General features: G+C 35.1%; 4 protein-coding genes and 1 pseudogene across 8 annotated transcripts; 3 read left to right on the top strand and 2 right to left on the bottom strand.

The window, feature by feature from the left end:
• Positions 1–333: 333 nt before the first annotated feature.
• LOC104788526 (protein DETOXIFICATION 19-like) lies at positions 334–3429 on the bottom strand. 2 transcript variants are annotated; one of them, XM_087456759.1, is made up of 7 exons: positions 2534–3429; positions 1565–2105; positions 1370–1456; positions 1223–1279; positions 899–1137; positions 692–810; positions 334–608 (listed from the first exon to the last, which is right to left on the bottom strand). In XM_087456759.1, the coding sequence occupies exons 2-7, from the start codon at positions 2044–2046 to the stop codon at positions 504–506; spliced, it is 1089 nt and encodes a 362-aa protein (XP_087312885.1). In that variant the 5' UTR covers positions 2047–2105; positions 2534–3429; the 3' UTR covers positions 334–503. The 2 variants fall into 2 exon arrangements, with proteins under 2 accessions (XP_087312885.1, XP_010512601.2); XM_010514299.3 differs by having other exon boundaries at positions 1565–2109; positions 2534–3413.
• A 533-nt stretch (positions 3430–3962) lies between these two features.
• LOC104788536 (endo-1,3;1,4-beta-D-glucanase-like) lies at positions 3963–5824 on the bottom strand (annotated as a pseudogene). Its single transcript, XR_015560959.1, has 7 exons — positions 5613–5824; positions 5509–5530; positions 5164–5289; positions 4839–4929; positions 4658–4747; positions 4463–4563; positions 3963–4340 (listed from the first exon to the last, which is right to left on the bottom strand). The product of XR_015560959.1 is annotated as an endo-1,3;1,4-beta-D-glucanase-like (transcript).
• Positions 5825–6983: 1159 nt separating this feature from the next.
• LOC104788541 (ribonucleoside-diphosphate reductase small chain A) lies at positions 6984–9976 on the top strand. Its single transcript, XM_010514312.3, has 9 exons — positions 6984–7490; positions 7795–7955; positions 8081–8129; positions 8504–8630; positions 8749–8814; positions 8925–9041; positions 9162–9324; positions 9416–9486; positions 9590–9976. The coding sequence occupies exons 1-9, from the start codon at positions 7325–7327 to the stop codon at positions 9702–9704; spliced, it is 1035 nt and encodes a 344-aa protein (XP_010512614.2). The 5' UTR covers positions 6984–7324; the 3' UTR covers positions 9705–9976.
• A 6694-nt stretch (positions 9977–16670) lies between these two features.
• Positions 16671–23035, top strand: LOC104788554 (mediator of RNA polymerase II transcription subunit 33A-like). 2 transcript variants are annotated; one of them, XM_087456765.1, is made up of 12 exons: positions 16671–17291; positions 17479–17589; positions 17704–18048; positions 18170–18489; positions 18588–18679; positions 19001–19313; positions 19464–19674; positions 20014–20128; positions 20235–20396; positions 20485–21142; positions 21381–21587; positions 21738–23035. In XM_087456765.1, exons 1-12 carry the CDS (start codon positions 17017–17019, stop codon positions 22856–22858), a joined length of 3930 nt encoding a protein of 1309 aa, XP_087312891.1. In that variant the 5' UTR covers positions 16671–17016; the 3' UTR covers positions 22859–23035. The 2 variants fall into 2 exon arrangements, with proteins under 2 accessions (XP_087312891.1, XP_087312892.1); XM_087456766.1 differs by lacking the exons at positions 16671–17291; positions 17479–17589; positions 17704–18048; ... (2 more) ...; positions 19001–19313; positions 19464–19674 and adding an exon at positions 19805–19946 and having other exon boundaries at positions 20022–20128.
• On the top strand, positions 21888–25001 carry LOC104788558 (endo-1,3;1,4-beta-D-glucanase). Of its 2 annotated transcripts, none has more exons than XM_010514328.3 (7): positions 21888–23355; positions 23512–23533; positions 23844–23970; positions 24107–24197; positions 24350–24439; positions 24554–24654; positions 24721–25001. In XM_010514328.3, the coding sequence occupies exons 1-7, from the start codon at positions 23208–23210 to the stop codon at positions 24859–24861; spliced, it is 720 nt and encodes a 239-aa protein (XP_010512630.1). In that variant the 5' UTR covers positions 21888–23207; the 3' UTR covers positions 24862–25001. The 2 variants fall into 2 exon arrangements, with proteins under 2 accessions (XP_010512630.1, XP_010512634.1); XM_010514332.3 differs by having other exon boundaries at positions 23026–23355; positions 24712–25001.
• The last annotated feature ends 70 nt before the right edge of the window (positions 25002–25071 follow it).

The raw sequence follows: 25071 nt of genomic DNA on the forward strand, positions 1-25071 counted from the left end.
CAGTTATTTTTTTAACCCAAAATTTTAAGAGATGTTGTACCAAAAAATAAATAATAAGAGACATATATTGAGCTATTAATTTTATTGAAAATAGTTGAGGGCTGTTATCTAACTCTTGGAACACTTTTGAATATTTTTGATGATTTCAGTTTTGGTAATTTTTTTTAGAAATATCTTTTTTCAAAGTAAAGTTGATAAAAATTTCTATTTATTTGCATATAATATAAAAAAATGTTGAATGATTTGGCTATCTTGTTTACTTGAAGGGAATTAGTTTAAAACGTTGATTTTGATAGTGACCAGCTTATAATCATGTAAAAAGTAACAAAGATAAGTTATAACTTCGCGTTTATAAAATAATCACGAGTTATCTGATCCACAATGACATAGTCTTCTCCCAATGATAAATCGAAATTTTTTTCTCAAAAATATTTTTATTCCATATTGCTTATTAAAACTTAAACGAAATGTCCCTCCCTGGAAAAATCGGAACTAGAGGTTTTTCAGACCGTAGCATCAGTAAGCTTTGTCCACTTCCGGAAAATTGTCATGAGCAAGAGAGATGAGGATTGGCAAAATATCCCACATATCATACCAATCCACAAACCCTGTTTTCACCAAAAAGTAATGAGTCAAAAGATAACACAAGAAAACAAACTTTACCAATTCCATAAGAGAGTCAAGCATTTACCTTGGCATATAATTTCAGTTTGAAACCACAAAAGGCAGCAATAGGCATTCCAATTAAGTAGAATGTTCCCAAATTTATAACCGTGACTACATTTTGCCATCCACATCCTCTTGCAACTCCTATAAATAATTAAAATAAACGAGTTAAATTAACCGTGTGTTTGATGATTAGAGAAAATAATAAAAAATATTTCTTGGATCTTTTTACCTGATAGAACACCTTGGATCGAATCAAGAGTTATAGAAGCAGCAAGGAAAAACCTCATTGATGCAAACTCCTCTTTTATCACAAGGTTATTGCTATAGAAACCAACCCATACATCATGACCTACAAGTATGGCAATCACTACGCCGAGAGCAAGAACTAAAGACAACTTAACGGACACAGAAGTCGCTTTCTTTGCGCCTTCTATATTTCCAGCTCCAAGTTCGTTGGACACACGGGTACTGCAACATTATCAAGTTTTACATTTCCAAAACAATATTTATACAAGATTATGTACACATTTGAAACTAGATAAGATGAGCAAACCTTGCAGCTGCGCTAAGTCCATATGTTAACATGTAGCTAATCGATTCCGTGGTGACGCTGAATTTATTTAATAACATTACACAGAGTGAGCTACTATGATCGTAAATATTAATCAACTAATTAATAAATAGTGATATAAAAAGTTACCATATAGCTACCAAAGAAGTATTGATTTCCGGATTTGGCATCACTCCTGCCATGAACACAAGAATCTCGAACGCCCAATATTCCAAACTGTTGAACACAATATAATCTCTTAAGCTTTAACAAAACCTAAAAAGAAATTCAACAACATTAAAGTGCACAAGCCACTAGGCTAAATATAACGGTTAACAAACTTACCATACCATAGCAGCGGAAGGGATACTTAATGTCAAGTTCATTACGACGTAACGGAATGATTCCAACGAGTATCCAGTCCATGTTTCCTTAAAATTTTCTGAACAGATCACATAAATTCCGAGAGATAGGAATGCTACCCACGTTGAAATAGATGTAGCTATTGGAGCACCAATGAATCCAAACCCAGCTACATAAACCAGAACATATGCGACACCAACATTAACCACCAAGGGAATAAATGAGAGGATGACTAGAGGAGTAATGATCGATTGTGTTTGGCAAAATCTCAGAATATTTTGTAAGAACCCGAAAGCCACCAAACCGGGGGTTAGGTACTTCATATAGAGTGCAGCTTGTTTTGAGATGCTAGGATCTTGTCTGAGAAATACGAAAATCGATTCTGTGTAAAACCAGAATATGGTGATGAGGATGGTGAAGACCAATGAGACGATGCAAGATGATTGTAGATGAATCCCCAACATCCTGTAGTTTTCTGCGCCGAAGCCTTGTCCACACAACGTCTCAAGTGCTCCACTTAATCCTATCTTATAACCAAGAAACATTAATGTATGTCATAAACAAATATATGTAGGTTATACCATTGGCCATATGTTCTTGAAGATATCGTTATAATAAAATATATGACAAAAACTTTCAAGAAAATTAAAAAAAAAAAAAAACAGAGAGGCAAAGCTCCTAAACTTATCTAGACGCCTTAAATAGCAATTAGAACTCTGGTCACACAAGACGCCCTAATAACAATAGAAAGAAAAAAAGTTATTCTACACTCTTGGGATTAGTCTAAGTTTTGATTCATGTTTTTAGCAATAAAAGGTTATAAAACTTATGTGGAATAATTTGGAGAAATGGATGACTTTTGCAAGTAAAAATGTTGAAGACAAAGTCACAAACCATAAGGAATAAAGAAATGATGGTAACAGTTGACCAAAAAATAAGAAATGATGGTACCATGAAGGCATAACCGGAGACGGTGGCGAAAGAATTGGCAAGGGTGGCACCGGCGAGCTCGAGTTGGCCGAGGTGGGAAGCGAACATCACAGAGGTTAAAGGGATACAATAGTAGAAAAGATTGGTGAATATCATTGGCACAGAGTAGATAATTTGAGCCTTTGTTTCTTCCACGTCAACCAGCTTTTCAACCCAAGTTGATGTTCCTCTCCCTCTATCATCTCTTTCACCTTCATGGTCATCCAACAACGGAGAGAGCGTTGTGGGATCAGCCATTGGTTTTGGTTAAGAGTTTGAAGATGAGAACTGTGTATTTGGTCAGGTGAAGAATGAAAAAAAAACAAAATAAGAGAGATAAACAAGACATGGACGCAGTAACGTTACACTAATTCTAATTAATAGTAATTTTTATTTTAATTTAATTTAATTTTTGCCGTCTCTTTAATATAAATATAAAAAGATTCATGAAATCAAAGAACAGAGCATGACAGCTCAAAAACAGAGCACAATTACTCATAACAGTTAAATAAAATATAATTTAGACAATAAAAAAATAGAACGTGCTTCATGCTTTAGACTTGAAAATTAATATTTAGAAGAAGAAAAAAAAAACAACTTGTTTTGACAATGAATAACAAAAACCATAATAGATCGAATTCACTTATATTTATACAATAAATAACAACCTGAATTGTTCTATTTAAAAAATCTATATAACTATCAAAATAAAAATATGATATTTATTCAGAATTTAAAAACTATGAAAAATAAATTAGCAATTTTTGTGATAACTTTGTAGACGATACTAAAAGAATTTCAAAGATACAAGATAACTTTAGTGATGAGTTCTAACAAAAATTCATTAAGAAAAAAAAACACTAAAACCATATATTAATATTTTAGCTATATATACAGATATATGTGTATTATTTATAGTAGAGTTTTTAACCGTGTATCTCCTTGAAATAGATAACATATTGATTGATCAAGTTTCCACCTCACAAATATGCCTCGTTTATTTCGTTGATTACTTTATCTGATCTGCTGACTATGGCTTTTGGAAGATAGTTTTATTTCCAAAAGTTACCTGACTCTACAGCTCATCTCTCCAGATCATGGTTACGCATCTTCATGTCTTTTTTTTTAAACCATGGATACTCATCAACTAGAAAACAACTAAGAAATATACTAATCTTAGATATCACTACCTTAATCCATATTTATGAAATGAGTTTATTTTTTAATCATCAAACTAATCATTCAATAGACGCTGGTGAACCTAACAACTCTTTTTTCCTAGACATTAGTTGAAAAGTGACCATTTTGTCAAGTATAGAGCTAATTGATCAATTTATAGAGATATATAACCCCAAATGATATAATTCCAATTTAGCGAGATTTAAATGTATAGTTTTCTTTTTTAATGCAGTTGACTTTAATTGGGGGTTGTCATTATTTCAATATCAATACAACTAAACTAGCACATGCTGATGTTTCCGAGAATGAAACATTTTGAGAAAACACTAGCCACGAACATACCAAGGCAACGTAAAGAAGATAAAACTAGTTACATATATAATTTAAATAGTAACAGACATGATTTTTGGTCTCCTCTGGGCTCTGGTTATGTGCAAACCAAAACTTAGATAGATCTTTCCAAGTTCTCTTACTTGACATGGTTGGTGAGCCAAGCGAGCATGTCCTTGTGAGCTTCCTCTGCAGCTTCAACTTCTGATGGATCATTTTCATTGTACCTAACAGTCCAACCGTGTTTGACACTTGGAAATATCTTCACAACACTCTTCACCTGAAACATGTCACTAAATGAATATTATTTACTTGAAGAACACATCAAACTACTAATGGTGTTTTTGTAAGTAATAATGAAAATATTAACTTGTATAACGATATAGAGCTGAGAAAAGGTACCTCAGATTTAGAAGCTAAAACATATTCGAATTGTCTCACAAGTTCTGGAGGAGATACTTGATCGAATTTAGCTCCTAACACAGCAATTGGAATGTTGACCCCTGCTTCCATTATGTATTGATTAGAGTCATAATCACAATAAATAAAAGGGAACTAGCTAACTAATGATCAGAACATATTAAAAGATGTAGTTACCCTTGATATCATCCACCGTAACACGAGAAGGATGTAATAAAACAGTAGCGTCAACAAGCTTCTGCTTTGCTAGTTCCACCGCAACTTTTGCTGAGATTAATAAACACACAACATGAAAGATAAAGTCATGTGTTCGCTCATTTCCATGGACCATGTTGGGAACAAGGAAAACCAAACTCACCACCCCAACAAAACCCTGCTGCTCCTATACTAGTTATGCCTTTGTTCTTCAAGGCCTCCACTATTGGCTTTGACTCCTCAAACCCTTTCTCCTAAAGAATCCAATGTACTGGGTTCAGATACAGCGACACAGTCACACATATATAACAGTTTAAACCATTGTCTTTTTCTTTGCTTTGTAGTCAACAACAAAGAGAGATAGCATTTTGGCATAACATTGGAAAGGTACGAATAATTTACACCACTTTCAAGCTTGAGAACAAACTTCATGTTTTGAGAAAAACTAAGGACGGAACACTTGATAGAAAGGAAGAGAAAGTACTAACTTGTCCATGATCTTTTATCCATATAGGAAGCGGTCGATCTTGATTCTCGGGATTATAAGGATCACCATGGAAGAAATCAGGACCACGGCATAGAATCCAGCTTCAGCAACCTTGTCAGCAAGTTTCCTGTATCACAGTAAGAGCAAAAAAACCAAGACAAGTTACAACAACAATGAACCTAAGCACTGAGCTAGAGACACTAACACAAATCTATGTACAAACAGCAAATGATACAAACTGTAACTCATTCAAACAAAGACTCTTAAAAACTTTCAAATCCAGTAAAGAAGGAATACACTTTAAACCAACAAGCTGATCAAGTAAAGATTCTGGTACGGACGGTACCTCAGGTTTGGAGTTTCATATCCTGCCGTAAAAAAAAAGTTAATAGATTTCTCAAATACAGAGAGATTTCCCAAACTCGTTAGAAAGGTGAAAAAGGATTTTACCGAAAACATGAGAGACGAGAAGAACAGCAAGCTTTGAATGAGTAGAACCAGAGACGTAAGTGTCGAGGTTTCCCAGTTTCTCGACATGACCCGACCCGCTATTTGGATCCAGATTAGGTGGGTTCTCGGTGCACTGATGATGATGACCCGACATCTTTCTTCGCCGAACTAAAAGACAAGAACTCTTCCTCCTCCTCTGTCCCGTTTTGGGACCTCTGTTTTCAACGCAACACCCACGTAATACGTACGTGTGCGTAATCTAATCTTCCCACCTACAAAAACCCACGTGCGTTAAATAAAAATAATATTGAAAAATAGTATTGATTCTCTGATTTTGATTTTCTGATTTGCTCAAAATAATATTGGCACATTTGCTATGTGATTAGCTAAATTATAATCAGTCAAATGGGTAATTAAATCTCATAGTCAAGAGATTTAAGTTACAAAAACACTATTTTCTCTACTAATGAAAAATAATGTCATTACTAGATTGTATTGAATGTTGAATAGTGTTCCAGCACCGTGTATCATGACGAACAAGAACTAAAATCTAAAAATGTGTGTCATCACAAACACTAGATGACCAACAATATTGTGACAGTAGAGTAGTCATTGTACAATGTTTGTTATTTTTTCTTTTTTAGTTGTCATTGTAAAGTTAAATTTTTGTTTTGTACACTTTCTATTTTATATTACTTGTCATTCTAGATATTTTCACAGATATTAAAAAATAATTTATTTTTCTGTTTTACCCTTTATTCATATATTATTTGTTTTAAGTAATTAATAAACTAAAGTGATGAATAAAACTGAAAATTTGATTGATAAAGTTGCATTATAAACATAAAAAGTAATATGAAATAAAAATTTAAGTCTAAAATGATAAGTAAAAAAACGGAGAGCGTATTACTTATTTTTTGTATTTAGGATGCAAATTTATGAAACAATTTTCCAGTTTATTTCTTATTTTTAGTTTATATCAAATAAAATAATATATTAATAAAATGCAAAACACAAAATTTAATAGTTTTCTAATATATGTAAATACTAAATAGTGGACAAACTTTTTGCGTGGTTTCTATCATAGTTTTCTAATTCATCAAAATGATTTTTTCTTTTTGGTTTAGACATTTGCTATGTGATTAGGTAAATCCTAATCATTCAAATGGGTAATTAAATCTCATAGTCAAGACTCAAGAGATTTAACTTACAAAAACAGTATTTTTCTACTAATGAAAAATAATTTCATTACTAGATTGTATTGAATGTTGAATAGTGTTCCAAGTTCCAAAACCGTATAGTGAGGCGATGATGAACAAGAACTAAAATCTAAAAATGTGTTATCATCACAAAAACTAGATGGCCAACAATATTGTGACAGTAGAGTAGTCATTGTACAATGTTTTGTTAGTAAAATAGTGGACAAGTTCTTATTTACGTGGCTTCCACTAATTATTATTATTTTTTTTTTTTTGTGTGGTTAACAAGATAAGTATTCTTTTCATTATACACAACCGTTGCCTTGAAAATCACGTCGGAAGATCACGAGGAGGCGTATAGACAAAACCAATTTTTGTTTTGTCGGTTCCCAAGGGTTTTTGTTTAGGGTTTTCAATTTTTTTTCCCCATCTACAGTATACCTAATCCTCTGTTTTTCCACATAAAAAGAAAAAAGAACCCTTGAAATTAAGAGAGGAATTAGTTTAGTGATAATGGGTTCGTTGAAGGATGGTCAAAGAAGAGACATGGAGGAAGAAGAAGAAGATGAATCGAAAGAGCCGCTTTTGATGGCGCAGAACCAGAGGTTCACTATGTTTCCCGTTAGGTACAAATCGATTTGGGAGATGTATAAGAAGGCTGAGGCTAGTTTCTGGACTGGTTCGTTTAGTTTTCTCTATTCCCCCCCCCCCCCCCCCCCCCCCTTGAATTTGGATTACGCTTATGGTTACAGTTTGATATATATGCAAAAGCTTCTTCTTTGAGTTGTTATAGGATTGTAATATCTTTCATTTGCGTTACCTGGTTATAGAATAGATGTGGTGGATGGAGTTTGTTACTTTGATTTTTGTTTTGTGCCTCTAAATTTTGATTCAGGGGATGTGAATTTGACATTTTTATGTGTGTGTATTAGTGTTCTGTTTTTGCTTTTGTCATCATCAGTTCTGTTTTTAATGGATTGTAGCCGAAGAGGTTGATCTTTCGACTGATGTGCAACAATGGGAAGCCTTGTCGTTATCGGAGAAACACTTTATTAGCCATGTTCTGGCGTTTTTCGCAGCATCAGATGGGATTGTTTTGGAGAATTTGGCTGCTAGATTCTTGAATGATGTCCAAGTTCCTGAGGTGAAGAGTGTAGAAAAATCTTTCCTTTAAAGACTATTTTTGCTCCTGTTGAGTGGCTTGATAACCTTGAAACCCCACCACTTGCTGTTTAATTTTTAAGACGTCAATTTCTCTGTATTTTTCAGGCTCGCGCTTTCTATGGGTTTCAAATTGCCATGGAGAACATTCATTCGGGTATGGCTTTGTTAGTGGAAGCGTTAAGTAGTCTAGATTGTTTTTGTATAAATCTGCAAAATTTCGAAAGTGTTTAGTTCTTACTTGCTACAAATCTATAAGTTGTAGAACGTTGTAAGATTCTATTTAGTCATGATGAGTATAGAAGAAAATAAAGTATTAACTTAGGTCATGGTGAATGAACACAAACATCTTAGGACCAAGCCATAAGACTTGAAAGTTGTAACCAGTAACCAAGAGGGGCTTGAAGCTTGATAGGTTTTGTTGTTTGTAGCTTTAATATCCCACAATAGGACTATGATTTTGTCAAATATTTCTCTCTGTCTACCGTGTAATTCTGATTCAAGATATATTTTTCTTGTGACATATATCAGAGATGTACAGCTTACTTCTGGAGACATATATAAAGGATCCAAAGGAGAAGGATAGATTGTTCAATGCTATCGAGACCATTCCTTGTATTGCCAAGAAGGCACAATGGTGTTTAGATTGGATTCAAAGGTACCCATTTGTTGTTTGAGTTAATATGGTCAGATTTAATATCCTCTATTTGGTTGAAGAAACACATTTTCTTGTGACTAATTGTAATATCTGACTGTGTACCTACCATTGTCTGTAGTCCTATGTCATTTTCTGTGAGACTGGTTGCGTTTGCATGCGTAGAAGGAATATTCTTCTCAGGAAGGTATATTTCTTCAGCTGTTGCATAACATCCTCCTTGGAATGATTGGCATAGAGAACATATCGTATATATATGTCATCTCTCGTGTATAAGCATTCATGTGTTTTGGGCAGCTTCTGTGCCATCTTCTGGCTTAAGAAGAGGGGTCTTATGCCTGGTTTGACCTTCTCAAACGAGCTTATATCGAGAGACGAGGGGCTCCACTGTGACTTTGCTTGTCTCTTGTACAGGTAAAACCCAATGTGGCTTACTGTTACTATAAGTCAAAATGTTACAAACTCTGTCTCACATTACACTGTTTTGTGAACAATAGGTCTGTATCCATTTACTGATTATCATACTTTGTGCAGTTTGATGCAAAAGCAGCTTCCGTTGGAGAAAGTTTATCAGATTGTTCATGAGGCAGTAGAAATCGAGACAGAGTTTGTCTGCAAGGCTCTTCCATGTGATCTGATAGGAATGAACTCAAACCTCATGAGTCAGTACATACAATTTGTTGCAGACCGTCTTCTGGTAAAGGAAATCATATGTTTTCAGCATTTTGAAACATGAATTAGCTTTTTCATCAAACTCATGGATTTGTCTTGTTTTTTTTTTTTTGTAGGTTACCTTGGGGTGTGAAAGGAGATACAAAGCAGAAAACCCATTTGACTGGATGGAGTTCATATCTCTGCAGTAAGTAGTCGATATATCACTAGTTTTGATTTGCCAAGATAGTTTCAAGAACCGTCTTCTCTTCATTGATTGTTTTCGTACGTTTGTGATAAAAAATTTGCAGAGGGAAGACCAACTTCTTTGAGAAGAGAGTAGGAGAGTATCAGAAGGCATCGGTTATGTCAAACCTCCAAAATGGAAGTAAGAACTACGAATTCACAACTGAGGAGGACTTTTGAATGAATCAATCAGCCATTGAATCTTAACTGGAAGGGCTCATCAAGTTAGATTATTTATGGAGTCACTCTCATTCTTTGTAGCCCAACACCAGAGTAGTAGTAGTAATAGAAGAGGCCATATATTCATATTAGTTACATATGTTTTGGCTTTCACTTAGCAATGGATGTTTTTTTTTTTTTGAGTGCACCATCACTTGTGTCTTCTCTATTGTGTAACATTAGCTATTACCATGTTAGTTAATCTTAATCATATAGCATTAGTTTCTTATAAATATCTGAATTAAAGAAATGATAAAAATAGTCGCAATCAGCAAGTTATGACTTTAAGCGCAAGAAGCCAACCATACGTGTCTAGTTAAACATGTGATATGAAAGAAAGTAATAATATAGTTAATTAACGTAGCAGCACCAAACAACTCTTTAAGCTAAAAACACACTCCATCCAATTCGTTGGAGAAACATGAAATATAATAATAATATGGTGCGGCTCAGCTGTACTTTGAGTATGAGTAACTCCACAAACTCATTGACATACCTCCCACTTGACCAAACTTTTTCTTGTTTGAGTCTTTGTTTATCATCGTTTATTATTACTCTATCAGATCCAACAAAAACCCAAATATTTTGGATTAAAATAATAGAAATCGTCAGACTGATTGAAAATAACTTATTTTAACGGGTAAAGTAGCGATCACATATCATTTTTGCATAGAAAAAATATAATTGATATATTCGAATTTAAATTATAATATTAGGTAATTATCTTGTATCAGATCTAAATATAATAAATATTTTGAATATCCATTTGCTTTTCGATTTAAATGGGATTTGATTCCAATTTTTTTAGATATAAAAATTTAGGATTCGTTCGAGTATTTTATTTGTTCGGAGTCGGTTCAATTCTCGTTTATAAGATCGATTCGATTCTTCCATTTCGGTTAGTAGGCGAGGCTTAAGCACGACCAAGAAACAAAAAAAAAGGTTACAGTATGTAATTCGACTATCCAAATTACTCATACTCGACCATATTTGCTAGTTGCTACCGCCGGAACTTAATCTAGACGTTTCTTGGTCCAACTAACTTTTCATATATTATAGTAAGAAAGGAAAAAAAAACAAAACGTAAAAAAGAAATGTATTTTAAGTTTATAACGTACAGATTAGCAATGGATATAACTTGGATGATGGGGACAAGTACAAAGAAAAATGATGGATTTGGTGTGAAGATAAGAAGGTGCGCAGTCAAAATCTGAAACCACAAACGTTGTCGTTTTCAGACAACTGGACTGAGAAACAAATGACTTGCGCCACTAAGTGAAATAGTGTTTGTGTTCACCAACCAAGATATGATTCTTACTTGAAGGAGACATCAACCAAGCTGCAACTTTAATTTAACAGAACAAAAAGGGACTTTTTGTTTTGGGTTCGATCTCTTCTCCACTTATGTTTTTTTACAAACGGTTTTAAATGGAGACTTGCCTAATTGATATATGAATCATGTTAATATCGTGTTTTGTTTTTGGCCAACATGTTATTTGAATTATGATTTAGTAAGCTGTCATTTCTTGATCAAAACCTTGATTAGCATCGTTCTAGCTAGAAGTCATTAATCATTAATTATAAGAATGATTTAAGATGTAGATTATTTCATTTGTTCAACTTGAAAAAGTTTACTGTTGTTCCTTCCGCAACAATTCTCATTCTATAGAATATGTAATATTAAATTTTTACAACAAGCATACATACGCATGCAAATCTTTAATAATACTATTTACAAATTCATTCTTCTTTTTTTTTTTGGTGAATCGTGAAACCAAATATAGATAATTGTAGTTTGTGGATCAGAGAATTTTCGAACGCAATGAACAAAACTTTGCACTATCAGTGTATATAGATGATAAAATTTGACAAAAGCTAGATACATGCTACATACATCTCAATTCGAGATGTCCATTGATTAAAGCGAACGGTACGACTTTTATTTTCGACTAGAAACTGGTGATGGACCATCCTCAACCTCCACTAGCATCATCTCCACCTACTCCTAACCACTAAAACCAATTATCATTTCACTTTTTCCTCTTAATATTATCCTATTTTGCATTTATTTGTTTATATATACAATTGTTTTAGATATAGAAAAATGGAAAATACTACAATTTCATGTCTATTTTTTTGAAAATTATTGTGTAAATCATACACAAGACTCATGTTCCTACTAATTTTTGTTTTTAATAAATGATGGCGTATCATGGTACAGTATTTAGTGTGGTTATTAATTAAAAAATAATGACATATAAGTATGAAATTAATTGGCCAACCTCTTCACTAAATTTCGTCGTCCTATGTAGTAGTTCTTTGAGAATTCCAATTTAAACATACCCATGTTTTGGATCTTGCCTCATTTGTTTATAGACTAAAGAAAATGTAAAAGCTGGATTCATGTGGGTCATCCATCATTTAATCGTGTTCTTCAATTCACCAACTTCGTAGGTTCCGCATCTTTTGTACTTTCTATCTAGTTTTAATTTTGCAATATCCAAAAAATTGATATAGTAGAAGTAGATAGAGCCAGAGACACCTTTTTATAAAGTTTTATGTATAATAGGTTAGACCCGCGTGATGCTGCAGGATTTTTTTAATATATTTTTAATACATTTGATGTTAAATATATGATTTTTAATTTTCTGAAATTAAATTAATCATAAAAATTATGATTTACACAATGGAAAATATAGAAATGTATTGAAAAAAACTGCAATGGTTTGTAACTTCGTAGTATTTGTTATGCATTTACATTTTAAGTCGGATAAATTTAATTGTATAATTGCCTTAACGAAAATTCAAACACTGTAATCATCACCGTAGAAGAAATCACATCTATATTCGTAGTAAATGCATGCAATAAGATAGACATATGATAATTTTTGTTTGATAATATGTAAAGTTTATGTATGTTGCTCCAAGAATCCAATAAATGATGTTTATCCTCCACACAGGCTTGAGAGATTAACGTAGCTCATTCTTAGAATGAACTGTAAATTAAGCAATTGTATGGTTCTTTTCTTTCTTTTTGGTCGAGAAGCAATTGTATGGTTTGTTCTCAAATTTAGAATATCAAAGCATTGACAAAAATAAACAAAAGAAATGAATAACTTAACTAATCATAACTTGTTAATATCACAAATGAATATTATTAACTAATGATAAACATGATGTGGAACATAGAAGGATTTTTACTGAACATGAAATGCTTAACTGTATTATTTAAATTTAATTGGCTATCTATTTTAAGATTTTATAAGTTATATAGGAAATGATAAATGTTAAATGGTATTTGTTTTTAGATTTTACTTGTTGATTAACTTGTTAAATGAATCATTAGCATGCAGGCTTTGATAACATTGACTTTGTTTGCATTTTTTTTATTGAATAAGTGACTTCTTGTGAGTTACATGTTTTTTTAAAATCTATTTAGCAACTTCGATGTATTTTAGTGATTGTGCTACATAGTATTGGTAGATGAGCTAAAACAAATTGTGTAGGTAATGTAATAATGTAAAAAAACATAATTGCGATTAAGAAAAAAATTATTTATTTTCTATGTACAGTTGTCTTTGCGATTAAGAATACTCCAATTGAAACAGAGGTTTTGATGTCAATCAAAACCGTTAGTGGTTCCATTACAAAGACCAATCTTGTACCACTAACAAGCCTGCAACAAAAAAACTTAAGCATACACAGGGCCATAAGGTCATGTCCAACGGTGGTGCTAAAAAAAGTATTAAGGATTGTATTGATTAAAGCAGTTTATTTTTAATTATATCAGCTAAAGTTTTGTTGTGATCGTAGCTTAATTTAGCTTTTTTTTGATCGAGTGTCTGTGAAGCTGTGATTGTTTTTTTTCCTTCTTCGCTTCCTTCTGTTCTCTCTCCACTTCTCCAAGCCGATCAATCTTTGTCCGTCGTCATCACCAATTCCTGCTCCAACGATCGCTCAAAAACTTCGGTGACGACTTTCATAGATTGTCTGAGGAAGACCATAGCGACGCCTTATGCTGCAGTGGCTGGAATTGCTCCGCCCAAATCCTCCGTGGCACCACCACCTCCTCCTCCTCCTGCGGCGGCGGAGGGAAAAGCTACCACGACCACCAGTTTGCCTCCTTTATTGCCTGATTCAATCTGCAATATTGAAGAATATGATTGAGAGTCTCTGTTCATACCTTTCGTGTTGGTTACCCTGTGAACATTGATGCTCCTGATGCACTATACAAGAAGGTGGGATTGAATTGAAACATAGACGCACATTGTTATGTATGAAGCAAATGCTTAAATCATTGCTCAACATCCTGTGGTGAATGCAAGCTGCAAAGATGGGAAGAGTTTTAGTTACAATAGTAACATTAACATTGTTGTGTTTGTTGCTGTTAATGGCGACTTGATTACGCCTGTTCTACAAGATGTAGATAAGGTAACCAAATGTAATGTAGTTCTTGGAAGAAAGTAGCTAGGTTGTGATTGAACAGAGGTACAATCTTAGGCTAGTTTGTTTGAAATGTGCGAGAGTCATGTTGGGTTTTTTTTTGTTGAATTTTCATGGCGATGTGCAATCTGTACATATGACAATGATGAGAATATGTTTGTGTGTGATATTTGCAGTGTTCTTTGCCATCCTGAGGCCAAAAATCAAAGTATCAATAAAAATACAGGTACAATATGTGTTAGTGAGACTTTGGATTTATACAATCTCTCTTTGCATCTGCATAAGATACATAAATATCATGTGTTGGTGATTATAGTCTTGTGTATGGATCAGTTTGCTGAGTATTTGGTTTGCATGCATTTTGTAATTTATGCAGAGACATTGAAGTTGCATGTTTTTGAGCAGATGTTAAAAGGTTCTTAAGTGCTGCTCTTATTTAGATTCTCAAACCAAGGTGGAGTTTTGTATGTTCAAACCAAGGTGGAGTTTTGTGTCCTCTTTGTGGTGAAACAAGAACCATATAGCCAAAGGGTTTTTACCGTGATGTTACTCTGAAATGTGTAAAGTTTGGTTTGGAATCAAACAGAGGATTGATTTTCAAGGTATTATCTATCTGAAAGTGTGTGCTCTTTGGCTTTGATCATCTTTGCCTCAGGTGGAGATTTGTGAAGATGAGTAAGAAAATGGTGACAAGATAAAATCAAAGACTAACTCTGGTTATTCTTGAAAAACCTCAAAATTAGAATCAAACATTGCATGCATACAAGTGCTGAACCTTGGGACCATCAGAACCACCACACTAAAGAGAGGGTGACATAAGGATATTGGAAATAGAAGAAATCGATTTTAACATTGAGACAATGATGTGTCCATGTAGGCAAACAAAAAACTGATGTGTATTAATGTTATAATTTTATTGGTTACATATTATAACTTATGTGTTAACTCCTCCTTCAACTAAAAAGTTGAGGTGTCTTGCTGTGGTGAGAAACATTCTAGTTTTATTGTATTGATTCATGGTATCACAAGAAAATATTGACTATTTCTATTCATCGGCCAATCACGTAAAACTGTTGATCAAAATGCATTTTATTCAGAGCAATTCTTCAAAATATCATACTTTATATTTTATTTTCTTGAATACAATAAAATTTTTTCTTTTTTAAAAATAATACAAACAAAAAAATTGGTTTATAAAATTATAGACTTTATTTTGGGTTTGGTTGACTATTTTAGATTTAGGATATACTAGTTTTTAGGGAGTTGGGTTTAGTGTTTAGGAAATAAGGTTTGGTTTTGCTATGGGATATAATGTTTAATATCTAGGGTTTAATTTTGATTGTTAAAAGTTTAGTTCTAGTTTTGTATGGAAAAAATAAATTTTAAAATAAAACTATATATGATATTTTTGGTAAATATTTATTTCAGTAGTAGTTATGAAAGTACCAATTTATTTCTATATAGAAAAAAACCAATTCAAACATCAGTAATTTATTTCAAATATATATTTGTAACCAGTCCTTTTTTGTTGTTGTTAATTTTGTTAACCAATCTTTATCAGTTAAGAATTAGAATGTGTGATGATATCATGCGTTGAAAACTAGGATCTACAGAACATGGTAATGTTTTTTTTTATTCTTGGCAAGAAATGGTAATGTTTACCCATTAGACTCATAACCAAAGCTGGAATATTTGACTAAAATGGAATTCTATTGCATTATTACCTAAAAGCTCTTCTTGCATTAAGTCTTTCATGCAAAATATGCCCCAAAAGTCTTACTTGGAAATCATGGCTTTGTAACTCACCTCTTTCCACCATCTATCTAATTAGTGTTTATATCATGATTGTTTTTTTTTCATTAGATAAATTTGGGAAAGTCAATAATTCTGAGTCCCAATTTTTTTTTTTTTGGGATTAATTAGCATATCAATAAAGTAATCACTCAATTAATTAAGAAAATATTATAATTCCAATAATATTAATTTTTAGAGGTTTTAATTGTTTTGATCAAATATTCGAACAAAGTAAAATAAAAATCAAATTTTAATTTTGAACACACATACATATATATATGGGAATATTTCTCATGATAAAACGAATATTTTAAACAAAAACCCGTAATTCATGGAAATAAATATTAAATGGATTTTAGATTTTTTTTTTTTTTTTTTTTTTTGTTTTTTTGTTGTTGTTGACTACAAAAGATTAGCTCTAAAGAGCTAACAGGAGAAGAAGTTGTTTACATACATTTTTATTAGTAAGGTTAACACGTGTGCGATAGTGATGATAAACATACATTTTTGATAAAACAGAAATTTTTAACAAAAAAACCGTAATTTCTGGTACCAAATGTTAAAACGTCTACGATAGTTATGAATTTATGATAAACATCCACTTATATAGCACATTACAAAAACTGTTTAAATAAATAAAAATCCAAAAAAATTGGTGAAATGAAAGTTTCTACTTTTAACAGAAAAATTGTTTAAATTATTATAAACAAGTAATCACACAAAATTCAACAAAAACAATGCATAGATTTGGGACAATGTGAACTCTTTTGACGTCTATCTCATAATTCCCGTCTCGGGACATTCACACACACACACACACACACACACACACATGCGCACTAATCCAATCCGATCTCTTTCACAAGGGAGGGAGGGACTATTCAGTCATTTTGCAAAACGCACACACAGTTACTTTACAAAAACACCAAAAAAACGCACACGCCAAATCAAAATCTGAAGATCCTCTGTTCCTTTCTTTTAACCCCGCCCTCTTCTTCCTTCCTTCTTCATCCTTCGTCGTCGTCGTCGTGAGAAAATGGTGATTCATGGACGGAGAACCGTCTGGGATCGTGTGATTGAGCTGACGAAGATGGCTCAATTAAACAGCGTCGATCCTCGTCTTTGGGCTAATCAGCTCTCGTCCAATTTGAAATTCTTCGCTGTTGAGTTGCCTTCGACGGAGCTCGCGGATGTGATTGTTTCCTACATTTGTTGGGATAACAACGTTCCTATTCTCTGGAAGTTTCTCGAAAGAGCTATGGCTTTGAACCTTGTTTCTCCTCTCGTTGTTCTTTCTCTTCTCTCTGACAGGTCTCTCTCAATCCTAATTTTTTCTTTTTCTTTTTTGGATTCGTTCTTTTTTTTTTGAAATCTAGGGTTCTATGTATTGACGATTTGTTTCGTAATTTGGATTTTTTAGTGAGATTTGATGGATCTTAGATTGGTTCAGTTCATAGTGCAGATCTTTTATCTTATTGTTAGATTCTGTTCTATGCAGAGTTGTTCCACACCGGTCTACACAACTAGCGGCTTATAGAATTTACCTGGAGCTGCTCAAGAGAAATATGTTCTCTATTAAAGATCATATTAGCGGACCTCACTACCAGAAGTGAGTTTTTGTTGAGATACTTTTCCTGTTTCATTTAATTTTGTTTGATCTTGGGGACTTGTAGGAATAGTTGTTTTCTTTTGTGTTTATGTTATAAGTCTTTCTTTTGTACAGGGTTATGATATCGGTAGCAAGAATTCTTCGTCTTTCAGAGTTATTTGATTTGGAAACAAGCAAACCTGGTGTGCTTTTAGTAGAATTCGTCTTTAAGATGGTGTCACAATTGGTAGATGCGACTTTAAGTGATGAAGGTTTGCTAGAGCTAAACCAAGACTCGAGCTCTCAGTGGCTAGTCAAGTCTCAAGATATGGAAATTGATGCTCCTGAGATGTGTAATGGAAAGACTGGATCTCTTGAGAAGTTACAGAGTTTGAATACTGTCATGGCTATTGAGATGATTACCGAGTTCCTTAGAAATACTGTGATCTCTAGATTGCTATATTTGGTATCCTCAAACAGGTATGCATCATAGTTAATCTGAAATCTTACTTACAAATTCATCTGCTATGTTGAAGTTTGGAGTAGTTTCTCTATCGTAAAGTGTTTTTCTTTTAAATGTTTGCTATCCGTTTCTTTTCAGGGCTTCAAATTGGCATCAATTTGTCCAGAAAGTGCAGCTGCTTGGAGAAAATTCATTGGCTTTAAAGAATTCGAAGGTTCTAAATTCTGGGGATCTATTGCAGTTGATTTCGAATAGAAGATTTGGGTATTCTTCTGACTGCAAAGTAATTTCATCACGGAAATCTGATGCTATTGTGGATTTTGGATCTCTCTCTTCCTTTGCTGGCTTATGCCATGGAGCAAGTCTCTCTTCACTTTGGCTTCCTCTTGATCTAGTATTTGAAGATGCTATGGATGGATATCAAGTAAACCCAACTAGTGCGATTGAAATTATTACCGGTAATTTGCAGACTCCATCTTCTTTCACTTGTGGCTTTAACCAAAGAAAATCTATCTCAAATATATAATGAAATGACTCAAGAATATGAAATTTTCAGGTCTAGCTAAAACACTTAAAGAAGTTAATGGGAGCACTTGGCATGACACTTTCTTGGGTCTTTGGATAGCAGCTCTCCGACTTGTTCAAAGGGTTGGACTAATCTCTTACTACTCCTACTCTTTGTGATTTCACCACCATTACTTGGTCACCAGAAAAGCGATTTTGCTCTTGCTTGCAAGTTTTACGTACACCATGTGTTTTTGAGATTGGTTCTGTTATTTGGCTCTATTCAATTTTTTGTCAAAATTGACTGCTATAATTCCCAAGACAGTATCAGAACACATTTTCACTTGAGTTAACTAGGCTAAACCAAAAGCTATAATATTTGGTTGTTAGTGTGTTATCCATGATAAGGTCTGATTTTTAGTATCGAATGGCTGTTCTGATCTTCTTGTCATTCTTTATTGCTAGGAAAGGGATCCTATTGAAGGACCTATTCCTCGACTGGACACAAGGCTGTGCATGTCATTATGTATTGTGCCTCTTGTGGTCGCAAACCTTATTGAAGAGGGAAAATACGTATCTGTCATGGAAAAGCTCCGAGATGATCTTGTTACAAGTTTGCAGGTACTCGGTGAGTTCCCCGGATTGCTGGCTCCTCCCAACTGCGTTGTTTCCGCTGCCAACAAGGCTGCCACAAAGGCAATTTTGTTTTTGGAATGTGGCAATGCTGGAAAGCCATGTTCTGATGTCATAAACATGAAGGACATGCCTATGAACTGCTGTAAGTTAAATCTAATTTTGCTATGTTAAATTGAAGTTAAACCAATTTGTTTGTCTTTGTATGCTTCATTATTAGTGCCGCTTGATTGTCGTCATTTGTTGATATTATGGGTCTCTTCCTTGCCTAACATATTTTATGGAAATACCGTAGCTGGAAACATGCGTCACCTGATAGTTGAGGCTTGTATTGCAAGAAACATACTGGATACGTCGGCCTATTCGTGGCCTGGCTATGTTAGTGGCCAATTCAACCAGATACCTCATAGTCTTCCCAATGAAGTACCCTGCTGGTCGTCATTTGTGAAAGGCGCCCCACTCGATGCTGCAATGGTGAATGCATTAGTTTCTGTTCCTGCTTCAAGGTAGAATGAGTTGCTATTTTCTTTTTGTATTTTGGCTGCTCGATTATCTGCGCATAGTCTTCCCTCCAAATCATATGATCAGTTGTAATTTAAAAATATGAAAAGATTAAGCTGCGAAGTTCCAAAATCGTAAAGCTACTTACCTAAGGAACCTATAACTCTTACAACACATTTCCTTGACCCAAGGTTGCCACAATGACAAGAGTGTTTGCACTCTAGTTTGACTTAAGTTCTGCATCTTCTTCAGTTATTCCTTTTTGTTTCTTAGCCAGGTAATGTTCTTTTTTTTTAATTTACCGAGAGTATAGCAACTGAAATAGCTCATGGATTTGATGGAAGCTTAGCAGATCTCGAGAAACTATATGAGGTTGCAGTCAAAGGATCGGATGATGAGAAGATATCTGCTGCTACAGTTCTTTGCGGGGCGTCTCTTACACGGGGTTGGAACATACAGGTTAGCACTACATCCACCAGTGAAAATTTGGATGAATTTACCTCCACCAGTGAAAAAGTCAGCTGAAGAGACATGTTTGCTTCATCTATTTTTCTTCAATGTACAGGAACACACTGTTGAATTTCTTACAAGATTACTATCCCCACCCGTTTCAGCAGATTATTCCAGGGCTGAAAGTCATTTGATCGCTTATGCCTGTATGCTGAATGTTGTTATCGTTGGGATAGGATCTGTTGACAGCATTCAGATTTTCTCTTTACATGGCATGGTATGTAGATTATGCTTCTAAGTTTTTTTAAACTTAATACTGAATTTGCTGCAAGATGTAATGTACGATTTTGATGGCTATTTTATAGGTTCCACAACTTGCTTGCTCACTAATGCCAATCTGTGAAGAGTTTGGATCTTACACCCCGAGTGTATCATGGAATCTGCCTTCTGGAGAAGAAATATCAGCCTATTCTGTTTTCTCAAATGCATTCACTCTGCTTTTAAAGCTTTGGAGATTCAATCATCCTCCTATTGAGCATGGTGTAGGAGATGTGCCCACAGTTGGCTCCCAACTCACTCTCGAACATCTTCTTTTAGTGCGTAATTCATATCTTGTTTCCTCGGAGACCCTTAATAGAGACCGAAACAGAAAGAGACTTTCAGAAGTTGCAAGGGCAGCATCTGGCCAGCCCGTGTTTGTTGAGTCGTTCCCCAAGCTGAAAATCTGGTACAGGCAGCATCAGAGATGCATTGCTGCCACATTATCTGGACTTACACATGGATCTCCCGTACATCAGATAGTTGAAGCACTTCTCAGCATGGTATTCAGAAAAGTCAGAGGCAGTCAGACTTTAAATCCAGTTAATTCGGGCACGAGCAGTTCATCAGGAGCTGCAAGTGAAGATAGCAATCCAAGACCTGAGTTTCCTGCCTGGGATATCCTCAAAGCTGTTCCATATGTTGTAGATGCTGCTTTGACAGCTTGTACTCATGGAAAGCTCTCTCCTCGTGAGTTAGCTACAGGTTTGTTTCTCGTGCTTTCTTTTGTTTCACTGGATGAGGTTGCATAAATATGTGACCAGAGAGAGAGAGAGAGAAAAAAAAAGAGACTTAAAATTGTGTAGTCATGTGCAATAACATCTGCCTATATGACCTTTGGCAACTCTGAAGCATGAGAGATGTCTGACTGTGTTGATCAGTTGTTATATCATATGTTTTTCTTACAGTAAAGTGATTTTGTTTACGTGTATTTGTCTTTCAGGGCTGAAAGACTTGGCAGATTTTCTCCCGGCATCATTAGCAACGATAGTGAGCTATTTCTCAGCTGAGGTGAGTAGAAGTGTTTGGAAGCCAGTATTCATGAATGGCGTAGATTGGCCAAGTCCAGCTACAAATCTATCCAATGTTGAGGAATTTATAAAGAAAATTCTTGCCACAACAGGCGTTGATATCCCTAGCCTTGCTCCTGGTAAAACTATTCAACCTGTTTAAACGTGGAGTTTGTTTGTTTGGCTTACATCTCTCTATAGTTCTCCCTCTATCATAAGTTTTACCTGTCTTTACTAAAATGTGTTAAATTTTTCTTTTGAACTTATGGTTGATTCTTGCTGTGTTGTAGCTGGAGGGAGTTCTCCTGCAACGCTTCCTTTGCCTTTAGCCGCCTTTGTAAGTCTAACCATTACTTACAAAATCGACAAAGCCTCAGAACGGTTTCTCAACCTGGCTGGCCCAGCTCTGGAGTGCTTGGCTGCAGGCTGCCCTTGGCCTTGCATGCCCATTGTAGCTTCATTATGGACTCAAAAGGCGAAACGTTGGTTCGATTTCCTTGTTTTCTCTGCCTCTCGCACCGTCTTCCTTCACAATCAAGACGCTGTGATTCAGCTCCTCAGGAACTGCTTCAGTGCCACTCTCGGATTGAATGTTGCCCCGATGTCAAATGATGGTGGCGTTGGAGCTCTTCTTGGCCATGGATTTGGCTCTCATTTCTATGGCGGGATCTCACCTGTAGCACCAGGGATTCTCTACCTCCGTATGTATCGTGCTCTCAGAGATACTGTTTCTGTCTCAGAAGAGATTTTCTCTATCCTGATACATTCAGTGGAGGATATTGCCCAGAACCGCCTCTCAATGGAGAAGCTGGAAAGGCTGAAGACAGTGAAGAACGGAACAAGATACGGCCAAAGTTCTCTAGCAACAGCAATGACTCAAGTCAAGCTTGCTGCTTCACTTAGTGCCTCGTTGGTATGGCTAACCGGTGGCTTAGGTGTAGTCCACCTACTCATCAAAGAAAACATCCCGTCTTGGTTTCTATCAACTGACAAGTCAGACCGAGAACGAAGACCATCGGATCTAGTTGCGGAGCTTAGAGGCCATGCCCTTGCCTACTTTGTGGTCCTATGTGGTGCATTTGCTTGGGGAGTGGACTCAAGATCATCAGCATCAAAACGCCGCCGCCAAGCAATCTTGGGAAGCCACTTGGAGTTCATCGCGAGTGCCTTAGACGGGAAAATATCAGTGGGATGCGAGACAGCAACTTGGCGGACGTATATTTCCGGTGTGGTGAGTCTGTTGGTGAGCTGTTTGCCGCTTTGGGTGGCAGAGATCGACACAGAAGTGTTGAAAAGTCTGAGCAATGGACTAAGACAGTGGGGAAAAGACGAGTTAGCGATTGTATTACTCTCCTTGGGAGGTCTCAGAACAATGGATTATGCCGCTGATTTCATTATTCATTTGCGTTAACAGATTCTTACAAATTTTGATCTCTCCAGATTTCAGATAGTTGCTTTGATTAGATGATTTAGTGTTTGCTTTCCTTGTTCTTGGCCTTGTGTTCTCTAGCTCTAGTGTAGTGTGATGAATCTATCACGCATGTATAGAGAACCAAAAAAATGAAGAAGACAAATCTTGTTTAGAAAATAAGAATTTTTTTTTTTTTGTAGACAGTTGGATCGATAACCATAGTATTCGTAACCGTCAGATATAAAAAAAAATTCCACTATTTAAATCAAACGTATGGTTGAGTTTGGTTTGGTTTTTTGTTTCTTTTGTGTTTTTGTCTTATCTCTCTGTTTTTCTAAAGAACGAACTCATGTCGGGACCTCAGTGCTGCGAAAACCCGCCGACACTTAACCCGGTTTCCGGGTCGGGTAATGTCGAGAAGCTGGGTGGACTCGATGCTTACGTCTCCGGCTCTCCCGATTCCAAGCTCTGTGCGATCCTCGTTTCTGATGTTTTTGGTAAATACTTCTCCTTTCTTGCTCTGTTGTTTGTTTTAGTCAAAGACATGATCATCGAGTAATTAGGGTTTTTTTTCCCCCTTTTTTGGATCCTTTTGTTGATTTGATCATGCCATCTGTGTATTCTATAACTTAAGTTTCGTTTTTGTCCTTCAGGTTATGAAGCTCCAAACTTGAGGTACTACTACACATTCTTTCTTCCCTCTTCATCATTTCGACCAGTGAAATGAAGATGGAAACTTTCTAATTTGGGTTTGTTGCTTGAAAGGAATTGAATGATTTTAGTGGTCTAGGTAGATTTTGCTTATGTGCCTGCAAATTGTTTGGTTAGTTTTGCATTATGTTGACTTATTTTTTCTGACCTCATTTGGTAAGATCTAGATGTTTAATTTGAATCATTGCTTTGATTGCTTTTTTTTTTCGAAAATATCTTGTCCAAGTATGGATGAATGCTAATCAAGTGTAAATTCTTAAATTGTATGACTAAGGGCGCTTGCGGACAAGGTTGCGGCTTCTGGATTCTATGTTGTCGTTCCTGACTACTTTTGTGGAGATCCTTATGATCCCTCTAACCAGGAGAGACCCATCCAAGTTTGGATTAAAGACCATGGCTGTGTTTGTTCCTCCTCCTTATCATAATTTATTTATCCATTCTCAACTCTTCTTTTTGCAACCATAAGATCAGTTCGATTTGGTTTTATGTCTTTTTATTCTGTTGTTTTGATAGAGTTCATATTCTCTTTTTTTCCAGGATAAGGGTTTTGAAGAAACCAAACCATTACTTGAAGCCATAAAGAACAAAGGCATAACTGCCATTGGAGCTGCAGGAATGTGTTGGGGAGGTTAGGTTTTTTTTTCTTCACTCGTTTTGGGGCATTTCTCCCAATTTTACCTATGCTGGGAAGTGATAAATTTGTGACATTATCTTTCTGCTAGTAATAGTTTGAAATGTCTAATTTATATTACTTTTCTCTCTTGCGTTATTGATCTTCAGCAAAAGTAGTGGTGGAACTGTCTAAAGTGGAGCTTATTCAAGCAGCTGTTTTGCTTCATCCTTCTTTTGTCACAGTTGATGATATCAAGGGTAAGTGACTTGAGCACCGCAACTCAACAGTTTACAAATTTAGAAACAGTCTGGTCGGTTGCTTTGCTTTTTACCAGTCTTTGATATCCTTACCAATATCACGGTTTTCTGCAGATGTGAAGGCTCCAATTGCTATATTAGGAGCTGAGATTGATAAGTTATCCCCACCAGCACTCGTGAAGCAATTTGAGGAGATTCTAGCTTCCAAACCCGAGGTAAGCTTCTTCAGCACTGCCACTCAACAGCTTTATCGCCTATTTAACTTTAAACAGATTTTGTAGGTGTATAGTTATGTGAAGATATTCCCAAAAGTATCACACGGTTGGACTGTTAGGTACAACATCGATGAACCAGAGGCGGTTAAAGCTGCAGACGAATCTCACAAGGAGATGCTTGACTGGTTTGTGACTTACGTCAAATGAGTTGAGAAAGAAAGGGTTTGTACTGTTCCAACATGCAAATAATGTAAAGAGAGACAAAGCAAAACTCTTGGTTGGTGTTTTAATGTTCGGTTCTCTCGGTTCTGAAGTTTATAATAATTCATTGGTTAGTTCTGGTTTAATTCGGTTAAGTATTTTCGGTTAAGGAGCCGGGGCTAGAAAAGGAAAATATCAAAAAAAATCTTCACACCT

Source organism: Camelina sativa, chromosome 1, assembly GCF_030686135.1.
Source record: "Camelina sativa cultivar CO46 ecotype springtype chromosome 1, ASM3068613v1".
In the NCBI taxonomy this organism is placed as follows: domain Eukaryota; kingdom Viridiplantae; phylum Streptophyta; class Magnoliopsida; order Brassicales; family Brassicaceae; genus Camelina; species Camelina sativa.